The sequence below is a fragment of the Chiloscyllium plagiosum genome, unplaced genomic scaffold (genome assembly GCF_037043375.1).
Source record: "Chiloscyllium plagiosum isolate Xiang-an unplaced genomic scaffold, Cpla_swu_hap1 HiC_scaffold_26, whole genome shotgun sequence".
Taxonomy (NCBI): Eukaryota; Metazoa; Chordata; class Chondrichthyes; order Orectolobiformes; family Hemiscylliidae; genus Chiloscyllium; species Chiloscyllium plagiosum.
Window position 1 is genome coordinate 11,766,033 of NW_028270164.1, and position 21,543 is coordinate 11,787,575.

General features: G+C 43.2%; 1 protein-coding gene across 18 annotated transcripts in view; it reads left to right on the forward strand.

The window, feature by feature from the left end:
* plekha6 (pleckstrin homology domain containing A6) overlaps positions 1–21,543 on the forward strand; it is a 341,146-nt gene that overhangs the window by 244,071 nt on the left and 75,532 nt on the right. For all 18 annotated transcript variants that reach the window (XM_043716433.2, XM_087973474.1, XM_087973473.1 and 15 more), the window contains 3 exons: positions 3,235–3,318; positions 12,783–12,918; positions 17,436–17,540. In XM_043716433.2, coding sequence (XP_043572368.2) covers positions 3,235–3,318; positions 12,783–12,918; positions 17,436–17,540 — 325 coding nt within the window. The remainder of the gene's footprint in view (positions 1–3,234; positions 3,319–12,782; positions 12,919–17,435; positions 17,541–21,543) is intronic.

The window sequence follows — 21,543 nt, forward strand, 5'->3', positions numbered from 1 at the left end:
TGTGGCTGAATATTGTCCTGCTGTTACTGGCCCACAGTGCCTCATGGGTGCCTAGTTTTGAGCTTTTTGATCTGTTCAGAGTCTGTTTCATTTAGCACAATGGCAGTGCGACACATCACCAAACAGGGTACCCTCAGTATGAAGGTGAGACTTTCTCTTCACAAGGATTGTGGTCTCACCTAGTGGTTGGGGCATGGGTAGATGTATCTGAGACCACTATGATGGAAGGGACAAAATCTAGTTGCTCTTTTTTTATCCCTCACTACCTGCTACAGACCCAGTCTAGAGGAAATGTCCTTCAGGAACCAGCCACTTTGGTCAGTCGTGATGTACTACAGTGGTCACAACTGTTGCAATGTACGAAACACGTCAGTCAATTTGTGCATGGGAAGTTCGTTCAAAAAAGTGACACCATAATAACCAGATGACCATTTCCTGTACGGTTAGGTTGTGCAATAAATATTAGCTGGACCCTGGTGATAACTCCCCCCACTGTTTTTCCAAATGATGCCGTGGAACTTTATTTGGTCCATCACATCCTAAAGACAGCATCTCTGAGGGTGCAGCAGTCCCTCAATAACACACCGGGCTCTTACCCCTGGGCTTTTGTGCTTGAAATGAGACTTCGATCCCAACCTCCTGATTCAGGTGCCAGAGCTCCCCTGGAGACACAACTGGTACCTGCAAAGATCAAAGAATGTCAACTTATCTTTCATTGTAATGGAGGAGAATTCACTGCTGATTTGAAGAGGATTGAGAAACTTAAGCCAGTGCAATCGTTTGCGCAGTGAAAGGTTCAAACTCCATGATACCTGAGTGGAAAAATGTAGAGTTGAGAGTGTGGTGCTGGAAAAGAACAGCAGTTCAGGCAGCATCAGGAGAATTGACGTTTTGGGTATAAGCCCTTCATTAGGAATCTTGATCGTGATTCCCCCGCTCCTCGGATGCCATCTGACCTGCTGTGCTTTTCCAGCACCACACTCTCGACTCTGATCTCCACCATCTGCAGTCCTTACTTTCTCCTGGAAAAATGTGAAGGCTAACAGCATCAATCAGAAAGCAGGCAAAAGTTACCCATCATTTGTATCCTCATTGGTCCCTGAATCCTCAGTTTAAAAATGATTACCGTTGTGGTCAAACATGTTCTCAATGTCCCTTCATCTCTGTAACCTCATCCAGTCCCATACCCTTCCAAGATCTTAGTCTGGCCTCTTTGTAAGTCCAAGTCTTTAATCATTCCAACATTGGTAACTTTCTCTTCATGAGGATTGTGGTCTCACCTAGTGGTTGGGGCATGGGTAGACATATCTGTGACCACTATGTTGGAGAGGACAAGATCTAGTTTGTCTTTTTCTTTCCCTCACTACCTCCTGCAGGCCTAGTCTAGAGGAGATATCCTTGAGAAACCAGCCACTTCAGCTGCCCGAGCCATCTACTCTGGATTTTTTTTTGCTTACCCAACTCTATCACTTTCTTCTCCTTCTAAGCTGCACCTTAAAACCTACCTTTATCACCAAATTTTCTATCGCTCTTTTACTATCTCTTGACATGACTGTTTCACATTTTGTTTGATCATCATTTTGTGAAGTATCTTATGTTGATTTACTACGTGAAAGGCATGAGATAAATGAAGCTGTTAATGAAAGTTTATAGACACAGACAGCATGTATGAGTTCAGAATTCTCTTAAAAATGTTCACAGAGATGAAAGATGATGGGAGAAAATGATAATGCGGAGAGATTAATTAGATCACTGAAGAAGAGGCAGATTTGGGGGTGATATATTAACATGGATTGAGAATTGGCAAATGGGCAAGAAATAGCGAGTAGGGATGAGGGGTTCATTTTCAGATTGGTGACCACTGGGTTCCACAGGAATCGGTGCTGGAACTGCAGCTGTTTATAATATATGTCAACGATGAGGAGAAAGGTTGTGAATGTACTGTGGTCAAATTTGCAGATGACAGTACGGTGGAAAGGCAAGTTGTGAGAGGAATACACACAGTTTACGAAGAGCTACTGATAAACTAAGTAAAAAGTTGGCAAATGGAGTGTAATGTGGGAAATTGTGAACGTGTTCATTTCGAAAGGGAAAAGAACAATATTATTGAAATGGAAAATAACTGCAGAAAACTGTAACACAGGGACCCGGAGTACTTATATACAAAACTCAGAAAGCTAGCTCACCGGTACAGCAGGTAGTTAGCAAGGCTAATGGAACATTGACTCTTCTTTCAAAGGACTTGGAGAATAAGAAAGGGAAAGCCTTACTATAGCTGTGCAAGATGCTGGTGAGACCACACCTGGGGTACTGTGAGCAGTTTTGGTCCCCTTAATTGAGGAAATGTATCATTTCATTGGAGGCAGTTCAGAGAAGGTTCACAAGGATGTCCCCCTAAACATCAGTTAATTTGAGTGTAGCACACAAAGTCCTGGGCAGTGTGGTGCAAATCTCTATCTTTCGCTGTGTATTAAGCCATTTTTTCATTTGTGACTCACTGTTGGTAGTAAAGACAATGAATGGGAGCTGGACTTCCAGTAATTAAAGATTCTGGGTGTGGGTTGGGATAGAGAGTTAACTGGCAGGTGAAGTTGGGAGGTGAGGGTCAGGATTTTGACTCTGAACATATTGCCACCAAGGTTTCTATATCCATCAGTAGCTTTGATTTTGGCTGAGAGGGTTGAGTAAATCTTCAGCAAGGGGTAAGTTGGGAGTTATCAGGCACGTCTCCTTTTCAAGTCCCATTTGACCCAAGGGAACTCTCACCATCAGGGTGTTGGCAAGAGATTCATTCAGGTCTGAATTGACCTCCTTAGCGAAGAGATAATTTGTGCGATATTGCCAATGCTAATTAGCTATACTTCTGGGGCCTTCACTGGATGATGTCCCAACTTCAACTGCAGTTACAATTATGTTACATTCACATTTTCTGGTGCATACAGCTAAGGGATTTTACGTGGGCTCTAGCCAATCTTTTATTGGGAGAGCCTTACACTCTGTACTTTCCCCATCCAGCTGTTGCACCGGAGGGAGAGTTGGACCGGGCTGCCTTCATGCCCTCTCAGACACAGGTAGAAGTTTGTCTCAGCCCTGTCTCACAGTGAGACACATCCACTTGAATGGTAGCTACTGAGCTCTCTAATGCTTGCAATGACTGCATAGACATAGTCAACATTGGCTCGATTTTTAGGATAAATGCAAAACCAATACTCAACCTCTTCCATTGTTTTTCAGCCACAATGACAGAACAACCACCTTCCAGGACCCAGTGACAGGGATTGTGCCTATTGAGAACTGCATCTTCAAACTGGAAGACAAGTAAGTGTCTTGTCTCCTTTACTTCTCTCCTTATTGTCACTTTGTTCCCTCACCTTTCCCCCACTTCCAATAACAGTCAAATTCAATAGGTGTAGGTATCGCACTCTCTCTTTCTCTCTCTCACTCACTCACTCACTCACTCACACTCTCTCTCTCTCTCTCTCTCTCTCTCACACACACACACACACACACACACACACACACACACACACACACTCTCACTCTCTCTCTCTCTCTCTCTCTCTCTCTCTCTCTCTCTCTCCCCTCTCTCCCATATCCCTCTAAACCTTTCCTATCCCTGTACCTGTCCAAATGTCATTTTAATGTTGTAACTGTACCCTCCTATACCACTTCCTCTGGCAGCTCATTCAATACATGCACCACCCTCTGTGTGAAAAGGTTGTCCCTCATGTCGTTTTTATATATTTCCCCTCTCACCCTAAACCTATGCCCTCTAGTTCTGGACTCCCCACCCCAGGGAAAAGACCTTGTCTATTTATCCTGTCCTTGCCCCTCATGATTTTATAAACCTCCATAACATTACCCCACAGCCTCCAACACTCCAGGGGAAAAAATCCCAGCCTATTCAGCCTATCCTTATAATTCAAACTTTCAAGTCTTGGTAACATCCTTCAAAACTGATCCGTACTTTCTTTCAGCCTGGGTTTAAAGGACTAATAAATTGGGGAATTTTAGGGGCAGATTGATTATCAATGCGCAACTCCAGTGAGACGTGACATTGTAACTTGACCTTAGTTATAGAACCCTCTTAACGGGTTGTCAGTTTGGTTTGAATAGTTTCATTATGGTACTCCCTTTCCTCTGGTTATTTCAAAATAATATAGGAGACAGAAAATAGTTATAGAATGAGAAAAAAACCTAATGAAACAATGCCCTTTAAGGGGTTGTTAAATTGTTTCATTTAGTTTAATTGATTTCTATTCCCTAAATATGAATAGAGAATGCTCAGGCTCTTGTGCCACAGTAGTATCCCTACCTCTGAGCCACGAGACCCGAGTTTAAGTCCCACCTGCTCCAGAAGTGTGTAATAACATTTCTGAGGAAGTTGATTAGATGCTATATAAAGAGACACTGTGAGAGCTCTGGGTTGCTAGTTAGTAGGAAACAGACATATGTAGTGCTGCATTCTGTCAATAAATCTCTCAGCAAGGAAAATATTTGCGTCTAATTTTGCACTTCACCAGCTGGCGTGGGGCTATATGACACATGGTTTCATAGGTCCTAGTCATCTTTCTGTCTCCCACCACCAGAATGGCTTTAGTTCCCTTGAGGTTAACAACATTCCACTTGTCAAAATTTCATTTGTCACATGCAAATCTTCACAGAAAACACCTGCGGTTTTGCCAACGGACTGTGACTGCATCCAGGCTAATAGTTTTGATTAACCTTTCCCTCCAGCAAAGGCTCTGGGAGTAGGTCAAGCCTGTGTTGTAGTAGCCCAGTTTCAGATCAGTTAACTTATCCATGATTAGAACAAAGATTCTGTATGAATCATGTACGTGCTGGATTCAGTCACTGAGCTGGACTTTGCAAAGCCAGATTAAAATAAACACATCTCTGTTCCTTTTCCTTGTATTCATTTGTCAAACACACAGCTGTTTGTTGTTTAAATTCATAATTAAAATAAATAAGCTTGAAATAGTGTTTTATTCTGGTCTCTTGCATAATCCCGATGTTCATTGCTCCACCATTAGTGGCTCTTTTGACATTTGGCGTTATGCCAACATCCAACAATTTGGATTCAAGACAGACTGGTCGAAGAGAAGACAAATCAAGAAGAGTCCTTTGGCCTAGGCGTCTTTAGAACTCTCTTTATCACAAAACTAATATTAGTTACTTCTATACATGGGAATCTGAGGTAGACTAAGATCTTTGCCTACCGTTACATTATCTAAAGATTCTCTGCATGTGCTTCTTTCCATCAATCTCTCAAGCACTCCTAAATGAAATAACTACACTCACGTGGTGCTATTTATGCCCAATGAGGTGCAGCTCCATTATTGCAAATTTTCTTCATGGTGCTAACAGCGGCCATGCTGTCATTTCAACTCCAAAGTTCCCTCCCTACATTGTCCTGCCTCTCTATCCTGCTGTCTCCTTTCTAAGATGTACTTTGAAACTCACCTCTTCGACCAAGCTTTTGGTCATCTGTCTTAATATCCCCTTTGGTGGCTCAAAGGGTACAGTCCCCAACTCCTGAGATGAATTAATCTGCTCGAGGTGCTACATGAATGCAATTTGCTGCTTATCTTTCAGGATGTTATTGAAGGACCAAAGCCCATATTGTGTTCTTTAAACAATATGCAATTTTGCAAAACAGTTGCAGGCAGACCAAGTACTGTCTCCATGGCGATTGGTAATTACACCTTCAGCCAGCAGGAAATATTTCCAAAAGTAACTGCTCAAATCCAAAAAGAGCTGCAGCCCACTGTGTAGATGCTGGATGTAAATTTGTGCATGACCCAGTAACAGTGTCTCTTTGGACTCATAGAAACCTCAATGTAGAAATGAGATAACAATTCAGACATTTTACATTTTCACCATCCAAAGAAATATTTCATCAAGGGAATGGTAACTTTAACCCATTAGATGTGAGTATCAGGAATAGGCTGAAGATTGGGTTTTACACTCCTCGGACCAATATAATATCCCCAATTTAATTGCAGGGTAAAATTGGACAGAGTCTCATTGGCTTCCCGAAGGACAGCTTAGTTTAAGGTTGCCTCTCTCCCTCTGAGATTTACCAGAGGCTGATGACAAGCAGTCAGGTTATAGCAGCCAGCAGAATTTATAAAGAGTGAATTCATTCTGAGAGTGTTCTAAAATATGCATATGTGTAACATCTAAGAGATTTTGATAGTTCCCATTCATCACTGGCCTCTCTATTTGTCACGTGTATTGTGTGTGTGTCTGCGTGTGTGTGTGTGTGTCTGCGTGTGTATGCGTGTATACGTACGGTCATCCCAATGCCTGTACTGTATTGTGCTCTGTAACAGTGCTGGCCTCAATAAATTACTGTTGACAGACATGCAGTGGAGTCAGATCCAAGATAATCATCCTTTCAGTCTCTGTGACAATGTTCTCAACCTAAGGCAGCAATGAAATATGAAGCTTCTTCTCACTGGCACTGGTTTGTGCTGAAAGAGATTCAGGAAGCCTCTGGTTCTATATCAGATGTTACTCTCTCACATTTATAGTCATAGAGATGTATAGCACAGAAACAGATCCTTTGGTCCAACTCGTCCATGCCAACCAGATATCCTATATTAATCTAGTCCCTTTTGCCAGCACTTGGCCCATATCTCTCTAAATCATTCCTATTCATATACCCATCCAGATGCCTTTTAAATGTTGTCATTGTATCAGACTCCCCCACTTCCTCTGCCATCTCATTCCATACACGCACCACCCTCTGCAAGAAAACGTTGCCCCTGAGATCTCTTTTAAAATTTTTTCCCTTCTCACCCTAAATCTATGCCCTCTAGTTCTGGACACCCACACCCCAGGGAAAAGACCTTTTCTATTCACCCTATCTCTGCTCCTCATGATTTTATAAACCTCCATAAGGTCACCTCTCAGCCTCCAAAGTTCCAGATAAAACAGCCCCAGCCTGTTCAGCCTCTCCCTATAGCTCAAATCCTCCAACCCTGGAAACGTCCTTGTAAATCTTTTCTGAGCCCTTTCAAGTTTCACAACACCCTTCCGATAACAAGGAGACCAGAATTGCACACAATATTCCAAAAGTGGCCTAACCAATGTCCTGTACAGGTGCAACATGACCTCATAACTCCTATACTCAATGCTCTGACCAATAAAAGAATAATAATTCAAAATATTTCAAATGAAGTGTCCCCATTTAAGTCAAAAGATGAGATTTTGTTTTACCCTCGGGGTGTTGTTAGTCTATGGAATTCTCTTCCCCTGGTGATAGTGGTTATTGAATATATTTAAAATTGCATTGTGTGCACTTTTTATTGACAAGAGAACCGAGGGTTATGGGGGATGGTCGGGAAAGCGGAGTTGAGGGATCCATCTGTTGTCGAACGGAGAGACCTAGGTGTTCAGGAACATAGTTCTTTGAAAGTTGCATCACACATCGATGGGATGATTAAGAAGATGGTTAGCATGCTTACCCTCATTGTACAGACTATTTGGTATAGGAAATGGGACTTCATGTTGAGTTTGTACAGGATGTTGGTGAGACCATTGTTGGAGTGCTGTGTACAGTTCTGGTTGCCCTGCGCTCGGAAGGATATTATTAAACTGGTGAGGGTTTAAAAAAAGATTTACCAGAATATTGCCAGGTCTGGAGTGTCCTATAAGGATAGGCTGGGACTTTTTTCACTGGAGCATAGGAGTTTGAAGGGTGACCGTTTAGAGGTTTATAAAATCACAAAAGGCATAGATAAGGTGAATAGCCTAAGTCTTTTCCATTTGGGTAGGGGAGTTCAAAACCGGGGGCGTATTTCTTAAGCTGAGAGAAGAAAGATTTAAAAGGGACCTGAGGGGCAACCCTTTCACACAAAGGATGGTTCATATGTGGAATGAGCTGCCAGATGAAGTGATCAATGCACGTACAGTTACAACATTTAAAAAAACATTTGGATAGGTACATGAATAACAAAGGTTCAGAGGAGTATGGGCCAAACGCAGGCAAGTGGGACTAGATTGGTTTAGGAAATTTGGTCAGCATGGCTGAATTGGACCAAAAAGTCTGTTTCCATGCTGTTTAACTCTATAACAGGTTCAGGTGGCTGAGTGGCCTATTCATTATGCTAATTCTTGTGGTGTTCTTCTCATTTTATATTGGCTTCCAGAAGGATGCAGATATTTTATTGCCTGGAATTATTTTTCTTAAAATAGAGCTTTTGTTTTTAGTTGTAACTGAGGGAAGAGAAAGAGAACTTGCCCAGCTGTATTTGATTGGGTGATACTAAGCGTTATGCTCCGCATTCAAGTACAGAATCTAAGCTGATACTCCCAGTCATTGGTGGTCCCTCACAGACAAGGATGACTCTTTTCCCCTCTCAGGGTGAGTCCATAGGCGGCTGTACAGATCAATGTGGCTTACATAGACTCTGTTACACTTAGGGCAGGTGGTGGTCACAGAAGGGAGTGGCTGGCGAGTTGGTGTGGAAGTGTGCTCAGAATATGGCCTAGTTGTGGCAGTACAGCCTACAAACTGTCTGCTCCCTGTCTTCCGGAGCTCCTGATGCTGTAGCTGCTGCAAGAGTTTTTGTAACACCTCCCCCCGCTTTCGTCCAGTGTCTGTATAACCCCCAATAATCTTTATAACAACCTTCCCGGCATTTTATCTATAATCCCAATAATTTTTTTTTGTACCCCAAGTACAGCACTGGGCAAAGTGCTGGATTTTAGATGAGAGGATAACCGAAGGCACATCCAGTCCTCTCAGGATTGTGGAATGGTTACAACGAAGAGGCCATTCCACCCATCAAACCTATGCAGACTCTCTGCAAGAGTAATGAGGCTAGTGCCAGTTCTCCGGTTTTGCCTTGCCAATCCTCTTGCCGAGTCAACATGAAAGATTCTACGCCCTACTGAGAAGAAAGAGTTCACAGAATCAGTACCAACATGGAAGGAGGCTATTTGGCCCATCACATCTGCACTAGTTCGTCTTAGGAACAATTTACATTGTGCCACCCATCTGCCCTCTCCCTTCGGCCCTGCCCATTTACCCTTTTCAGGTGATGATCCAATTGCTTTTGCATATCTCAACTGGACCTGCCTCCACCACACTCTCAGGAAGTGCATTCCAGATCCTAATAACTTATTACATGAAAAGGTTTCTCCTGTGTTACCATTCTTTCTCTTGCCAGTTACTTTGAATCCGTACCTCTTTATTCCAGATCCTTCCATCTGTGGGAGCATTGTTTTCCGACCGACTCTGCCCAGATCCAGAAGATCTTGAATATTTCTATCAAATCGCCAATCAACCTTGCCCAAGGAAAACAGTCCCAATATGTCTGTTTCGATGAAGTTCCCCATCTCTGGAAACCGTTCTCATAATCTTTTCTGCACTCTCCCAATTGCCTTCACATCTTTCCTAAAGTGTGCGGTACACAAAACTGGATACAGTATTTGAGACTGGACTGGTGTTCTATACATAGCTTCCTTGATTGTGCACCTTTAAATAAAGTTTCAGATGCTGTATTGCTTTATTAAGCCCACTTTCACTAACCCCGACCTGCTGCATTTGATGACTTGTGCACATAATGCACGCACAGGTCCCTCTGCTCCTGCACCCCCTTTAGAATTGTACACTTTTATTTCACATTGCCTCCCTGTGTTCTTCCTGCCAAAATAAATCACTTCACACTTTTCTGCATTAAATTTGATCTGCCACTTATCCGCCCACTCCACCAATCTGTACATGTCCTTTTTGAAGCTTACACTATCCTCCTTGCAATTCATAATGCTTCCAAGTTTCTGATCATCTTTAAATTTTGGAATTGTGCCCTGTGCGCCAAAGTCTGTTTGCATTTATATAGGAGAAAGTGAGGACTGCAAATGCTGGAGATTAGAGTTGAGAATGTGGTGCTGGAAATTTCTGATGAAGGGCTTATGCCTGAAACATTGATTCTCCTGCTCCTCGGATGCTGCCTGACATGCTGTGCTTTCCCAGCACCACACTCTTGTATTTATATAGCCCCATTCATGACTTCAAGTATAGGGCAGTCTCTGTTGTAAGAGGAGATCCTGAGCTTCCCTTTCTCTGATTAGAAGCTCTGGGTTTGAGTCTCACCACTGGGGTTTCATGGCCAAGGAAGGTGTGTTCATAGCAAGGCCAAAGAGGTTGTGCATCACCTTCCAACACATTCCATTAGCAGGCAGAGAGAGAATGACAATGTCCTGCTCGGCCATGTAATGGAAAGAAATTGCAGCTCATACCACCACCACCGATAGCATGCATGCCGAATCTTCATAAAACATGGAATCCCTATGATGTGGAAACAGGCCATTTAGCCCAACATGCCCACACTGACCCTCTGAAGAGTAACCCACCCAGACCCATTCCCCTTCCCTATTACTCTGCATTTCCCCTGACTAATACACCTAACTTACACACCCCTGAATACCATGGGCAATTTAGCATGGCCAATTCACCCTGACCTGCATATCTTAGGATTGTGGGAGGAAACCAGAGCACCTGGAGGAAACCCATGCAGACACGGGAAGAATGTGCACACACAGACAGTCTTCCAAGGCTGGAATCAAACCCGGGTCCCTGGTGCTGTGAGGCATCAGTGCTAACCACTGAGCCACCGTGCCGTCCAATTTAACCTGCAATCTCCACTCCATTACTGTAGGATATGGCTAATTTGTAACTGTGAGCAGCAATGTATAACTGACCAGCTAATTTGTTTTAGAGATGTTGTTTGAAGGATTAATATTGGCTGAGACCTCAGAGAGAATTACCCAGCTCCCTTTTGAAACATAGTTGAATCCTTTTGTGTCCAGAAGGCCTCACATTCATTAAAAAGGAGTGCCTGAAAAATGAATTTGCTGTAAGTTCTGTAACTGTATCTGTGGGTGTTAATGAAGCAAAGAGAATGTGGGAGGAGATCTTCCCTCTGGGCGAGTCCCACTGAAGAAATATTCCCTCTGTCTGTATGAGACTGAGTTATTGCAAAACTGTTAGGGGAAACAAAAGATTAAATCCTTGCAATTTTCCTTTAGCGTGACAGCTACTTTGTGACCAGTTCAAACACCAGTGATTCTCAATTTGGAAATAGAATGGGAGAGGATTTGTAGAAATTTCAGGCCTAATTCCAGTAAAATGCTTTTTGGCTTGTTTCAGTCAAAAACCTTGAGCTGGAAATTATTACCATTTCGGTTTAACACAGAAGACCACATATAGAGAAACAGTATACACCACAATTATAATATATCATTATCATGCATTAATGTATAACATTGTTATGGTCCCTGAGGGAAAACTAATACTTACTGAACAACCTCCATGTGAAGCAACGACTGACAAGGTTAGGATTTTTGTAGGATTAACTCTACCCTCAATAGAACCATTACAATTTACATAAAAACTATTAGGCAACTACTACTTCAAATAAAGGGATAAATTTCATTTTAGCTAGCTCACAAAGGTACATCTTTTTGTAGCCATAAGCATTTGAGTCACTTCCTCCACAAATGTGGCAGTATGTAGCTGTGCAGAGCCACAACATGCTGTTCCTTGCTCTTGTGAGGTCAGTCAGGAGCTGTGCCCTTTAAAACCTCTCTCCTCTGGATTTCACAGGTACATTTATCACCAGCGAGGGACACACATTTCTACCAATCCTCTCTCCCTTATTTGGCAACAATCCTGAAAATGTAGCTTTCCTGAATCGCATTTCAATGGACCAACCAATAACACTACAGTTCCCTGTTTGGCCAGTCTGGGAACATACCCAATTCTTTAACATCTCTTATTTATTCATACAGCCATCTAGTTTTCACACTTTTTTAGCCAAGCCGTGCAGTTTCTCCAAGAGTTTCTGTACCTCTTTCTGCTAAACAGAAAAACTGAGCTTATCCTGAAATTGACTTGTTCCTTCTCCTCACAAGAATTGTTTGTGTTCTTCTTTCTGTTTCTCTCCACTTTCTTCTTGCGATCACCTCCACCCTCCGGCTCCTCTGACTGTACCTTCCCTTTGTCTCTGCTTTCCTTGCTATTGGTGCAGCTTCCAGGCCAAGGGTCACCGTGTCATACACTGGGACTTGATTGCCAATTTCTTATTATCCAAACAAATTACAATTGATCCTTTTTACAGTGTTAAAAATCACACAATACTGGGTTATAGTTGAACAGATTTATTTCAAAGTAGAAGCTTTTAGAGTGTTGCTCCAACATCCGGTAGCTCAGCAGGCAGGTACATAGGACACAGAATTTATATGTTAAAGGTCAAAGTGTCATACAACTGCTGTGATGTATTAGACAAACCTAGATTGCTGTTAAGTCTTTAATCACTTAGAATTGTGATGCAGGTTTTGATTGATTAATATGTAAATCCCAGAATTTCTTTCAAGTCACAGCCCTGAGTTAACTCAGTGGATAAGAAAAAGATGACATCTCAGCTCAGACAATGCATTAATGGTGTGAGGTTAGAGTCTTCTTATAGTGGATGCCAACCCTTGAAAGTACTTTGCAACATTCTTTTAGAAATGATAGGTTCCACAGTCACTTTAAAATAAATTACTATTTTTCTTTGTTGTACTGTTTCTGGGTTAAAGAGTATCACAACATTTAGTAGAATTTAATGTACATACACAGCATGTACAGTAGAGTGTGCGGATATATTATGAACGCAATGCACACAAATTCATGACACGAAGTTCTATTCATATGTGTACAACAGTAAATCTGGGGATTTTTGAGACTATTACAGTCTCTTTTTCTAACACAGTTCCTTCGGTTGTTTCAGGCCACTGCCTAACATGTCGAACCGGGCAGGAGGTGTGCGAGGTGAAGGAGGAGGTGGGCAGCGTCCAACCAGCATTGCCAGTGAGATGTCCAATCACACCTTGGTTTCAGAAACCTCTCAGGAACAGGCGGTCAGGGTAAGCATGGCATTTCACTGCAGAGGAAGCATGTGTTCACCTTCAGTTGAAGGGTCAATATTGGATACCATGATTTGGAGGAGTCAGTGTTGGACTGGGGTGTACAAAGTTAAATATCACACAACATAGTCCAAAGGTATATTTTGAATCATTAGCTTTCGGAGCACTGTTCCTTCATGAGGTGGTTGTCACTTGATGACCACCTGATGAAGGAGCAGTGCTCCGAAAGCTAGTGCTTCCAAATAAACTGTTGGGCTATAACCTGGTATTGTGCGATTTTTTAATATTGGATACTGTTACTATATGGGCACAAACATACCTGTCAGATGGGAAGCTAAAGATATTGCCATAAGAAGAATTGTTAAAACAATGTACTTAAAACTGACTGAATTATTGAGTTCTGAGGAAGGGTCACTCGACCTGAAATGTTAACTCTGATTTCTCTCCACTGATGCTACCAGACCTGCTGAGCTGTTCCAGAAAATTGTATTTTTGGCTCAATTATTGCCAGACTAACCCCACTGGCCACTTCTGAGGAATCATAAAGGTCTCTTCATATTGATCTGAACCACAAGGCCTCCAAATGGGGCAACCGTTTATAAACATGCAACACTGAGCACAAATCTATGTCGGAAGTGTCATATTGCAACTGGCATATTTAGTAAGTGTTGGTGGTTGGGTTATGAGTTTTGTGCGTCTTTAGTAACTAGCCCAACGTCTCCAGTCTCACAGTTGACTTAATTTAGTTGGTTGCTTGTTCCATCAAGTAGAATAGTCATTTATTGTTGCTTGTATTTTTTCTTTCAAAAAAATCAGTGGAACTGTTCAAGTCACCATAGCATGATGACTATATTAATAACAGAAGGCATAGATAAGAAAACAAAACTTAAAACTTAAGATAAAGTTCATCTTAGTTAAATTCATGGCTCCAGGGTTTGGGAAAGACAGTACCACTATGCAGGGCCGCTGGAATTCCCAGGCACAAGACAGCACAGAAGCTGTCCCAAGGAACAAGCTCGTTGCTGGTGGCTGATCCCGGGAAGGAAAACATGTCAAAAGCTGCCCAAATGGACAGTGCAATCCCAGCACTGGACAGTGCAATCCCAGCACTGGACAGTGCAATCCTCGCACTGGACAGTGCAATCCCATCACTGGACAGTGTAATTCCATCACTGGACAGTGTAATTCTAGCACTGGATAGTGTAATCCCAGCACTGGACAGTGCAATCCCATCACTGGACAGTGCAATCCCAACACTGGACAGTGTAATTCCATCACTGGACAGTGTAATTCCATCACTGGACAGTGTAATTCCAGCACTGGACAGTGTAATTCCATCACTGGACAGTGTAATTCCAGCACTGGACAGTGCAATCCCAGCACTGGACAGTGCAATCCCAGCTCTGGACAGTGCAATCCCAGCACTGGACAGTGCAATCCCAGCACTGGACAGTGCAATCCTCGCACTGGACAGTGCAATCCCCAGCACTGGACAGTGAAATCCCATCACTGGACAGTGCAATCCCCAGCACTGGACAGTGCAATCCCCAGCACTGGACAGTGCAATCCCCAGCACTGGACAGTGCAATCCCCAGCACTGGACAGTGCAATCCCAGCACTGGACAGTGCAATCCCATCACTGGACAGTGTAATCCCAGCACTGGACAGTGCAATCCCAGCACTGGATAGTGTATTCCCAGCACTGGACAGTGCAATCCTCGCACTGGACAGTGTAATCCCAGCACTGGACAGTGTAATCCCAGCACTGGATAGTGTAATTCCAGCACTGGACAGTGTAATCCCAGCACTGGATAGTGCAATCCCCAGCACTGGACAGTGCAATCCTCGCGCTGGACAGTGCAATCCCAGCACTGGACAGTGCAATCCTCGCACTGGACAGTGCAATGCCAGCACTGGACAGTGCAATCCTCGCACTGGACAGTGCAATCCTCGCACTGGACAGTGCAATCCCAGCACCGGACAGTGCAATCCCCAGCACTGGACAGTGCAATCCCAGCACTGGACAGTGCAATCCCCAGCACTGGACAGTGCAATCCCCAGCACTGGACAGTGCAATCCCAGCACTGGACAGTGCAATCCCAGCACTGGACAGTGCAATCCTCGCACTGGACAGTGCAATCCCCAGCACTGGACAGTGCAATCCCTGCACTGGACAGTGCAATCCCCAGCACTGGACAGTGCAATCCCAGCACTGGACAGTGCAATCCACGCACTGGACAGTGCAATCCCCATCACTGGACAGTGCAATCCCCATCACTGGACAGTGCAATCCCCAGCACTGGACAGTGCAATCCCCAGCACTGGACAGTGCAATCCCATCACTGGACAGTATAATCCCAGCACTGGATAGTGCAATCCCAGCACTGGATAGTGCAATCCCAGCACTGGACAGTGCAATCCCCAGCACTGGACAGTGCAATCCTCGCGCTGGACAGTGCAATCCCAGCACTGGACAGTGCAATCCCAGCACTGGACAGTGCAATCCCCGCACTGGACAGTATAATCCCAGCACTGGACAGTGCAATCCCTGCACTGGACAGTGCAATCCCCAGCACTGGACAGTGCAATCCCCATCACTGGACAGTGCAATCCCCAGCACTGGACAGTGCAATCCCAGCACTGGACAGTGCAATCCCAGCACTGGACAGTGCAATCCCAGCACTGGACAGTGCAATCCCCAGCACTGGACAGTGCAATCCCATCACTGGACAGTATAATCCCAGCACTGGATAGTGCAATCCCAGCACTGGATAGTGCAATCCCAGCACTGGACAGTGCAATCCCCAGCACTGGACAGTGCAATCCCATCACTGGACAGTATAATCCCAGCACTGGATAGTGCAATCCCAGCACTGGATAGTGCAATCCCAGCACTGGATAGTGCAATCCCAGCACTGGACAGTGCAATCCTCGCGCTGGACAGTGCAATCCTCGCACTGGACAGTGCAATCCCAGCACTGGACAGTATAATCCCAGCACTGGACAGTGCAATCCCTGCACTAGACAGTGCAACCCTCGCATTGGATAGTGCAATCCCAGCACTGGATAGCGTAATCCCAGCACTGGACAGTGCAATCCTAGCACAGCCTGTAAGCCCCAACAAACCTTGAGGCTAACTATTATGTTAAACCCCGAAAGAACAGAGGAGCTATATTTCAAAGAATGGGGTTTATGAAGGGTCAGTTCTTCTGGAATGTTTCTGTGATGGATTCTGGTGCACAGTTCACTGTTGTCTGTCACATCCTCATTCCCTTTTTGCTACCAATTGCAGTCACTATTTCTGGAATAAACCAGAGGGGAGGGGAATGGTCAAGTCTGCAAGACCTTTACATGGATCTGCTCTGATTCCAGGCCAAGGTGGTATCTGTATGAGTATAGGTTGGACATAGCCTGGTGCAGTTGGCAGGATAGGTGCTTTGCCACTCTGTCTGCTCTCCTGAATTCCACAGTCCTGGAAGTGGTGTACTTGCTAGTGGATTGAAGGGCTATATTCACGCAAGTTTAGAAAAATTAGGGATGAGCGATCTCATAAAAAACATTTAAAATTGGAACAGGAATAGACAGAGTAACTGTAGAAGGATGTTCACGATGGTCAGGGAGTGCAGAACCAAGGGTCACATTCTGGGGATATAGGGTCGTCCATTTAGGGCTGAGATGAGGAGAAACTTCTTCACCTGCAGCATTCTCTGATACAGAAAGAGCCAGTCCATCATGAAACCCAGACTTCCTTCCATTGACTGCATCTATACTTCCTGCTGCATCAGAAAAGCAGCCAATATAATCAAAGACTCCTCCCAGCCTGGTTATACTCTCTTCCACCCTTTTCTAAAAGCAGAAGATGCAAAAGTTTGAAAACATGTATCTACAGATTTAAAAATAGTTTATTCCCACTATTACCAAACTTCATATGTTAGAGTTGATCTTTCTTCGCACCTTCTCTGTAGCTTAACACTATATTGTGCATTCTGAACTTTTATCCTGATGTACTTATGTAAGGCATGATTTGTCTCATTAACATGCAAAGCAAAACTTTTCATTGTATCCCGGTACAAATCAAATCAAATCAGATCAGGTTGGGGTCAAAGCATTGAATGTTTTCAAGACGGAGTTAGATAGAGTTCTTAGAGTTAAAATGATCAAAGGCTATGGAGTGAGAGCAGGAACAGGGGACTGAGTTAGATGATCAGCCATGTTCATATTGATTGGCAGAGCAGGCTCACAGGCCACTCCTGTTTCTATTTTCTATGTTAGTGACATTTTTGAGGCTTTCAACAATTAGTGAGCAGTGCAAGTATTGGAGCCTGAAGTAGATACTAGATGAAATATTGTTATTCCATTGATACGTTTTCGTTCTCCTTTATGGTTAGGGTTAGTATTAGCTATGCCCCTTAAAAAGGAGTGTGTAGGGAGGTGAGGAATGGCAGGGGGCACATTGTTTCTCTTTAGTTGATGCTTTTAATCTTTCACCTAGTTGTTTTAACGTTGTCTCTTAACAGACTTCCAGGTCGTCAAAGAAAAATGCTGCCTTTGGCAAAAGGTCAAACTCAATGAAGAGGAATCCGAAAGCCAATGTCCTAAAGAGTGGCTGGTTGTTTAAGCAGGTACAGTATAACTCCTGTTTGACTGACCAGCAGTGGGGTCAAACTGGGATACAGTGGCACAAGTTTGCCCTGCAGTGACAGTCTATTTAAAAATAAATATAAATAACATGTAGTAGTGCAAGACTTGAGTTTGCTGAAACATTGGTACAGGACATTGGTTAGGCCACTTTTAGAATACTGTTCAATCCTGGCCTCTATGCTGTAGGAAAGATGTTGTGAAACTTGAAAGGGTGCAGCAAAGATTTACAAAGATGTTGCCAGGGTTGGAGGATTTGTGTTATAGGGAGAGACTGAATAGGCTGGGACTGTTTTCCCTGGAGTGTTGGAGACTGAGGGGTGACCTTATAAAGGTATATAAAATCATGAAAGGCAGAGATAAAATGAATAGCCAAGGTCTTTTTCCTGGGGTGGGGGAGTCCAAAATTAAAGGGCATAGGCATAGATGAGAGGGGAAAGATATAAAAGGGATCTAAGGGGCAATTTTTTCACACAGAGGATGATGTGTGTATGGAATGAGCTGCCAGAGGAAGTGGTGGAGGCTGGTACAATTACAACATTTAAAGGGCATCTGGATGGCTATATGAATAGGAAGGGTTTAAAGGGATATGGACCAAGTGCTGGCAAACTGGACTGGATTAATGTAGGATATCTAGTTGGCATGGACGAGTTGGAACGAAGGGTCTGTTTCTGTGCTGTACATCTCTAATACTCTAACATGACACACTTTGTTTAGCTTTTTCAACTTGCACGGGGTCAGGAAACTTCACAAGAATGTCAATTCAAGGGGAAAACCAATATTTCTACTGCATGACAGAAGAAAGCTAGTTGCCAAGTGGAATCTGGTTGGTCGAGGTATTGCGCAGAAGAATGCATCCCATTACTGTTAATTGACAGTTAACTGCCAAGTTTCATTCACCATTTGAACCAAACAGGTTGACTCTGATTGGTTAGGGAATTACCCTGAGAAATCAACCAGCGAATGGCTGTTGCCTATTTTGTTGAGTTGAAATAGATGCAATGTGAGTCCATGTTGTTTCTGTCTGCAAAGAACAGAACCCTGTATATTAATTTACATAGTTTCAAGTAGACACAGGTGCACCATATTGCAAGGTCTAAATTGAACTGTAGCATAATTCTTCACTCACTCAGGATTATCCAAAAAACATTGTTTAATTACAGAATCACATCTAATGCTAAAAGCTGTGTTGTGAGATTCGCAAGCATTGACTGGTAAGGTAAAGTCATCCCCTTTCTTGTCATAAGCAACATACGAAACATTCTGTTTAATATGCTCAATCAGTCTTGGAGGTATTCTTGCAAATTGTCCTGATGTGTGCAAGATGAAGGGCTTTGATAAAATGTGTCTTTTTTCATCAATACTATAATGTGTCTTATTGCTAAACCCCACAATAACATTGTACAGAACAACGCAGCGCAGTATTGGTCCACACAGCTATTAATTTTTTAAAAAAGCATTTAAGCCTTTTTTGTTTCTCCCATCCCTCCTCTTCTGAAGGTCCAGTTTCATCCATGTGTGCAGTTCAAAGTTGTGGTGTTTTTTTTACCTGCATGATCACAGTAGGCACCTTGTGGCAGCTTTCACTTCTGCCAGTCTGTGGTGCTGGGTTAGGGCTGTTTGAGGTCACCATTGCCACCAATCCTGCTCAATTTTGCTTCGTCTTGAGTCGCACTATCCATTAGTGGTACAGGGTACACCATTGGAGACCATCTACAGAAGAGGCATTGTTGTTAGATAACAAGAAGTCTTATTACATGATAGTAACATGTACATCTGCATTTGGTCAGGCGGATAGTGGGCAGAACTAGGAACTTAGGGAGCTGATACAAGTTCATCTGCTCCCTCTGAAAACTGGAAGAGAATTCTTTGTGTTGACCCACAGACTGTGTGTGATGTCAGTAGAGTGTGTGGAGCTATTATAATATGAACATTAATACCTTCAGAGCCAGAGTTGATACAACTGGGATTACAATGAAGCCTCCTATGCTCCAGGGAAAGAAGTCCCAGCCTATCCAGCCTCATCTTATAACTCAAACCCTCCAGTCCAGGCAACATCCTTGTGAATATTTTCCATACGCTCTCTAGTTTAACACCACCCTTCCTATAGCAGGGCGACCAGCATTTGTATGCAGTATTCTTGAAGTGGCCTCACCAACATCCTGTACAGCCGCAAAATAGCATCCCAACTCCGCTAAAGCTTTCAGCAAACCCAGTTCCTTTCATTTCAAATGTACAAACAAGAGATAAGAATAGACCACTCGGCCCTTCGAGCCTGTTCCTCCATGGTCACGGCTGATCTGATTTCAACCTCAGCTCTGTAATCCTGCATACCCTGGAAAATCTTTCTTTAAAATCAATCATCTTGTGTCCATGTCCTTCTGCCTCGTTCTGTTTGTCCATTTGTATAAACTGAACTGGACACGTTTCTGCTTCAACTGCTCATTTTGAAGGTGAATTTCATTAGCGCATAAATCTGTGTTGAGAGGTTTCCCCTTTATTATCTCTTGTACTTATTGTTGTATTTATGGGCAATCCTGCTCTTTACGTCACAACTGCTGGAAGCACTAACAGAGAACACTGGAAGAACACAGCAGGGTCTGACAGCATCTGTAGGGTCACTGGAATTATTCTGTTCCTCTTTCCACAGATGCTGCCAGAAATGTTGGGTTTCTCCAGCACTTTCTGCTTTTGTTTTAGATTTCCAGCATCCACAGTTCTTTGTGTTTAACCTATTGAAGGCAGTCTGCCTTTGTCTGCCGAGTGACGTTTTTTATTATTCATTCATGGGATATAGTCTTTACTGGCTAGACCAGATGTTATCGACCATCCCTAACTGTCCTTGAGAAAGTAGTGGTGATTTGCTTTCTTGAACCGCTTGAAGTCCTTGTGCTATAGGTGGGCACATGGTTAGAATTCTGACCCAGTGACAAGGAAGGAATAGTGATCTAGTTCAGGATGGTGACTGGTTTAGAAAGGACCTTGAAGGTGGTGGTGCTCCTATGTATCTGCTGCCTTTATTCTTTTAGGATGTAGATGACACCTGTTTTGATGATGCTATCTAAGGAGCCTTGGTGAGCTGTTGCAGTACATCTTGTAGATGGTACATAGGTATATAGGTGATGGAGGGAGTGAATGTTGAAGGTGTTAGATGGGGTGCCAATCAAGCTGTCCACCTTGTCCTCAGTGATATTGGAACTGCACTCATCCAGGCAATTGTGCAACATTCCATCACACTCCTGACGTGTGCCTTCCAGATGGTGGGCAAGCTTTGGGAAATTTGGAAGTGAATTACTCATCAAAATGTCCCAGAGTTTAACTTACTTTTGTAGCTACTTTTAAACTAATACAGTTCAGTTTCTGATCAATGACAACTTCAACGATATTGATATTGGGCAATTCAATAATGGTGATGCCATTGAATGTCAAGGGGAGATAGTTAGATTATCTCTTATTGGACATTGGCCATGTTTGTGTGGCACGAAATGTTACTTGCCACTTATCAGCCCAAGCCTGAATATTATCCTTTCACAAATTTACAGACCTATAGCTTGTCAACTAGAAACCTGTGCTGAAATTGTGTTTGCATTTCATCATATCAAGCAGTATCTTTAAGACGTGTTGGAGATCACTTCCACATGGTGCCAAAAATACTACACATTGTTAACGGCTAATTGCAAAATAAACGAATCTGCATTAAATGCTGCTTCTATAAAGTTCCCATTGAAATCAATGTTGGTACTTTGGCATTCCAATTAGTTATGCCCAGGTTTATGCTGGGTGACTGTGAAATTATTGTGCAGGAGTTAGTCACCACATAACAGGTGCAAATTACTTGCTCTGCACATTAGTTCCAGTAAAGCTATAAGCTTCTTCACATCTGCATTTATGATTTCACTGCATTTGCTACTCTTTTTATAACTAATCGGTGTTGGTAGTTAACATGGTCATGATTTCTCTTGGTGTGATCTATCCCTTGCTGAATAG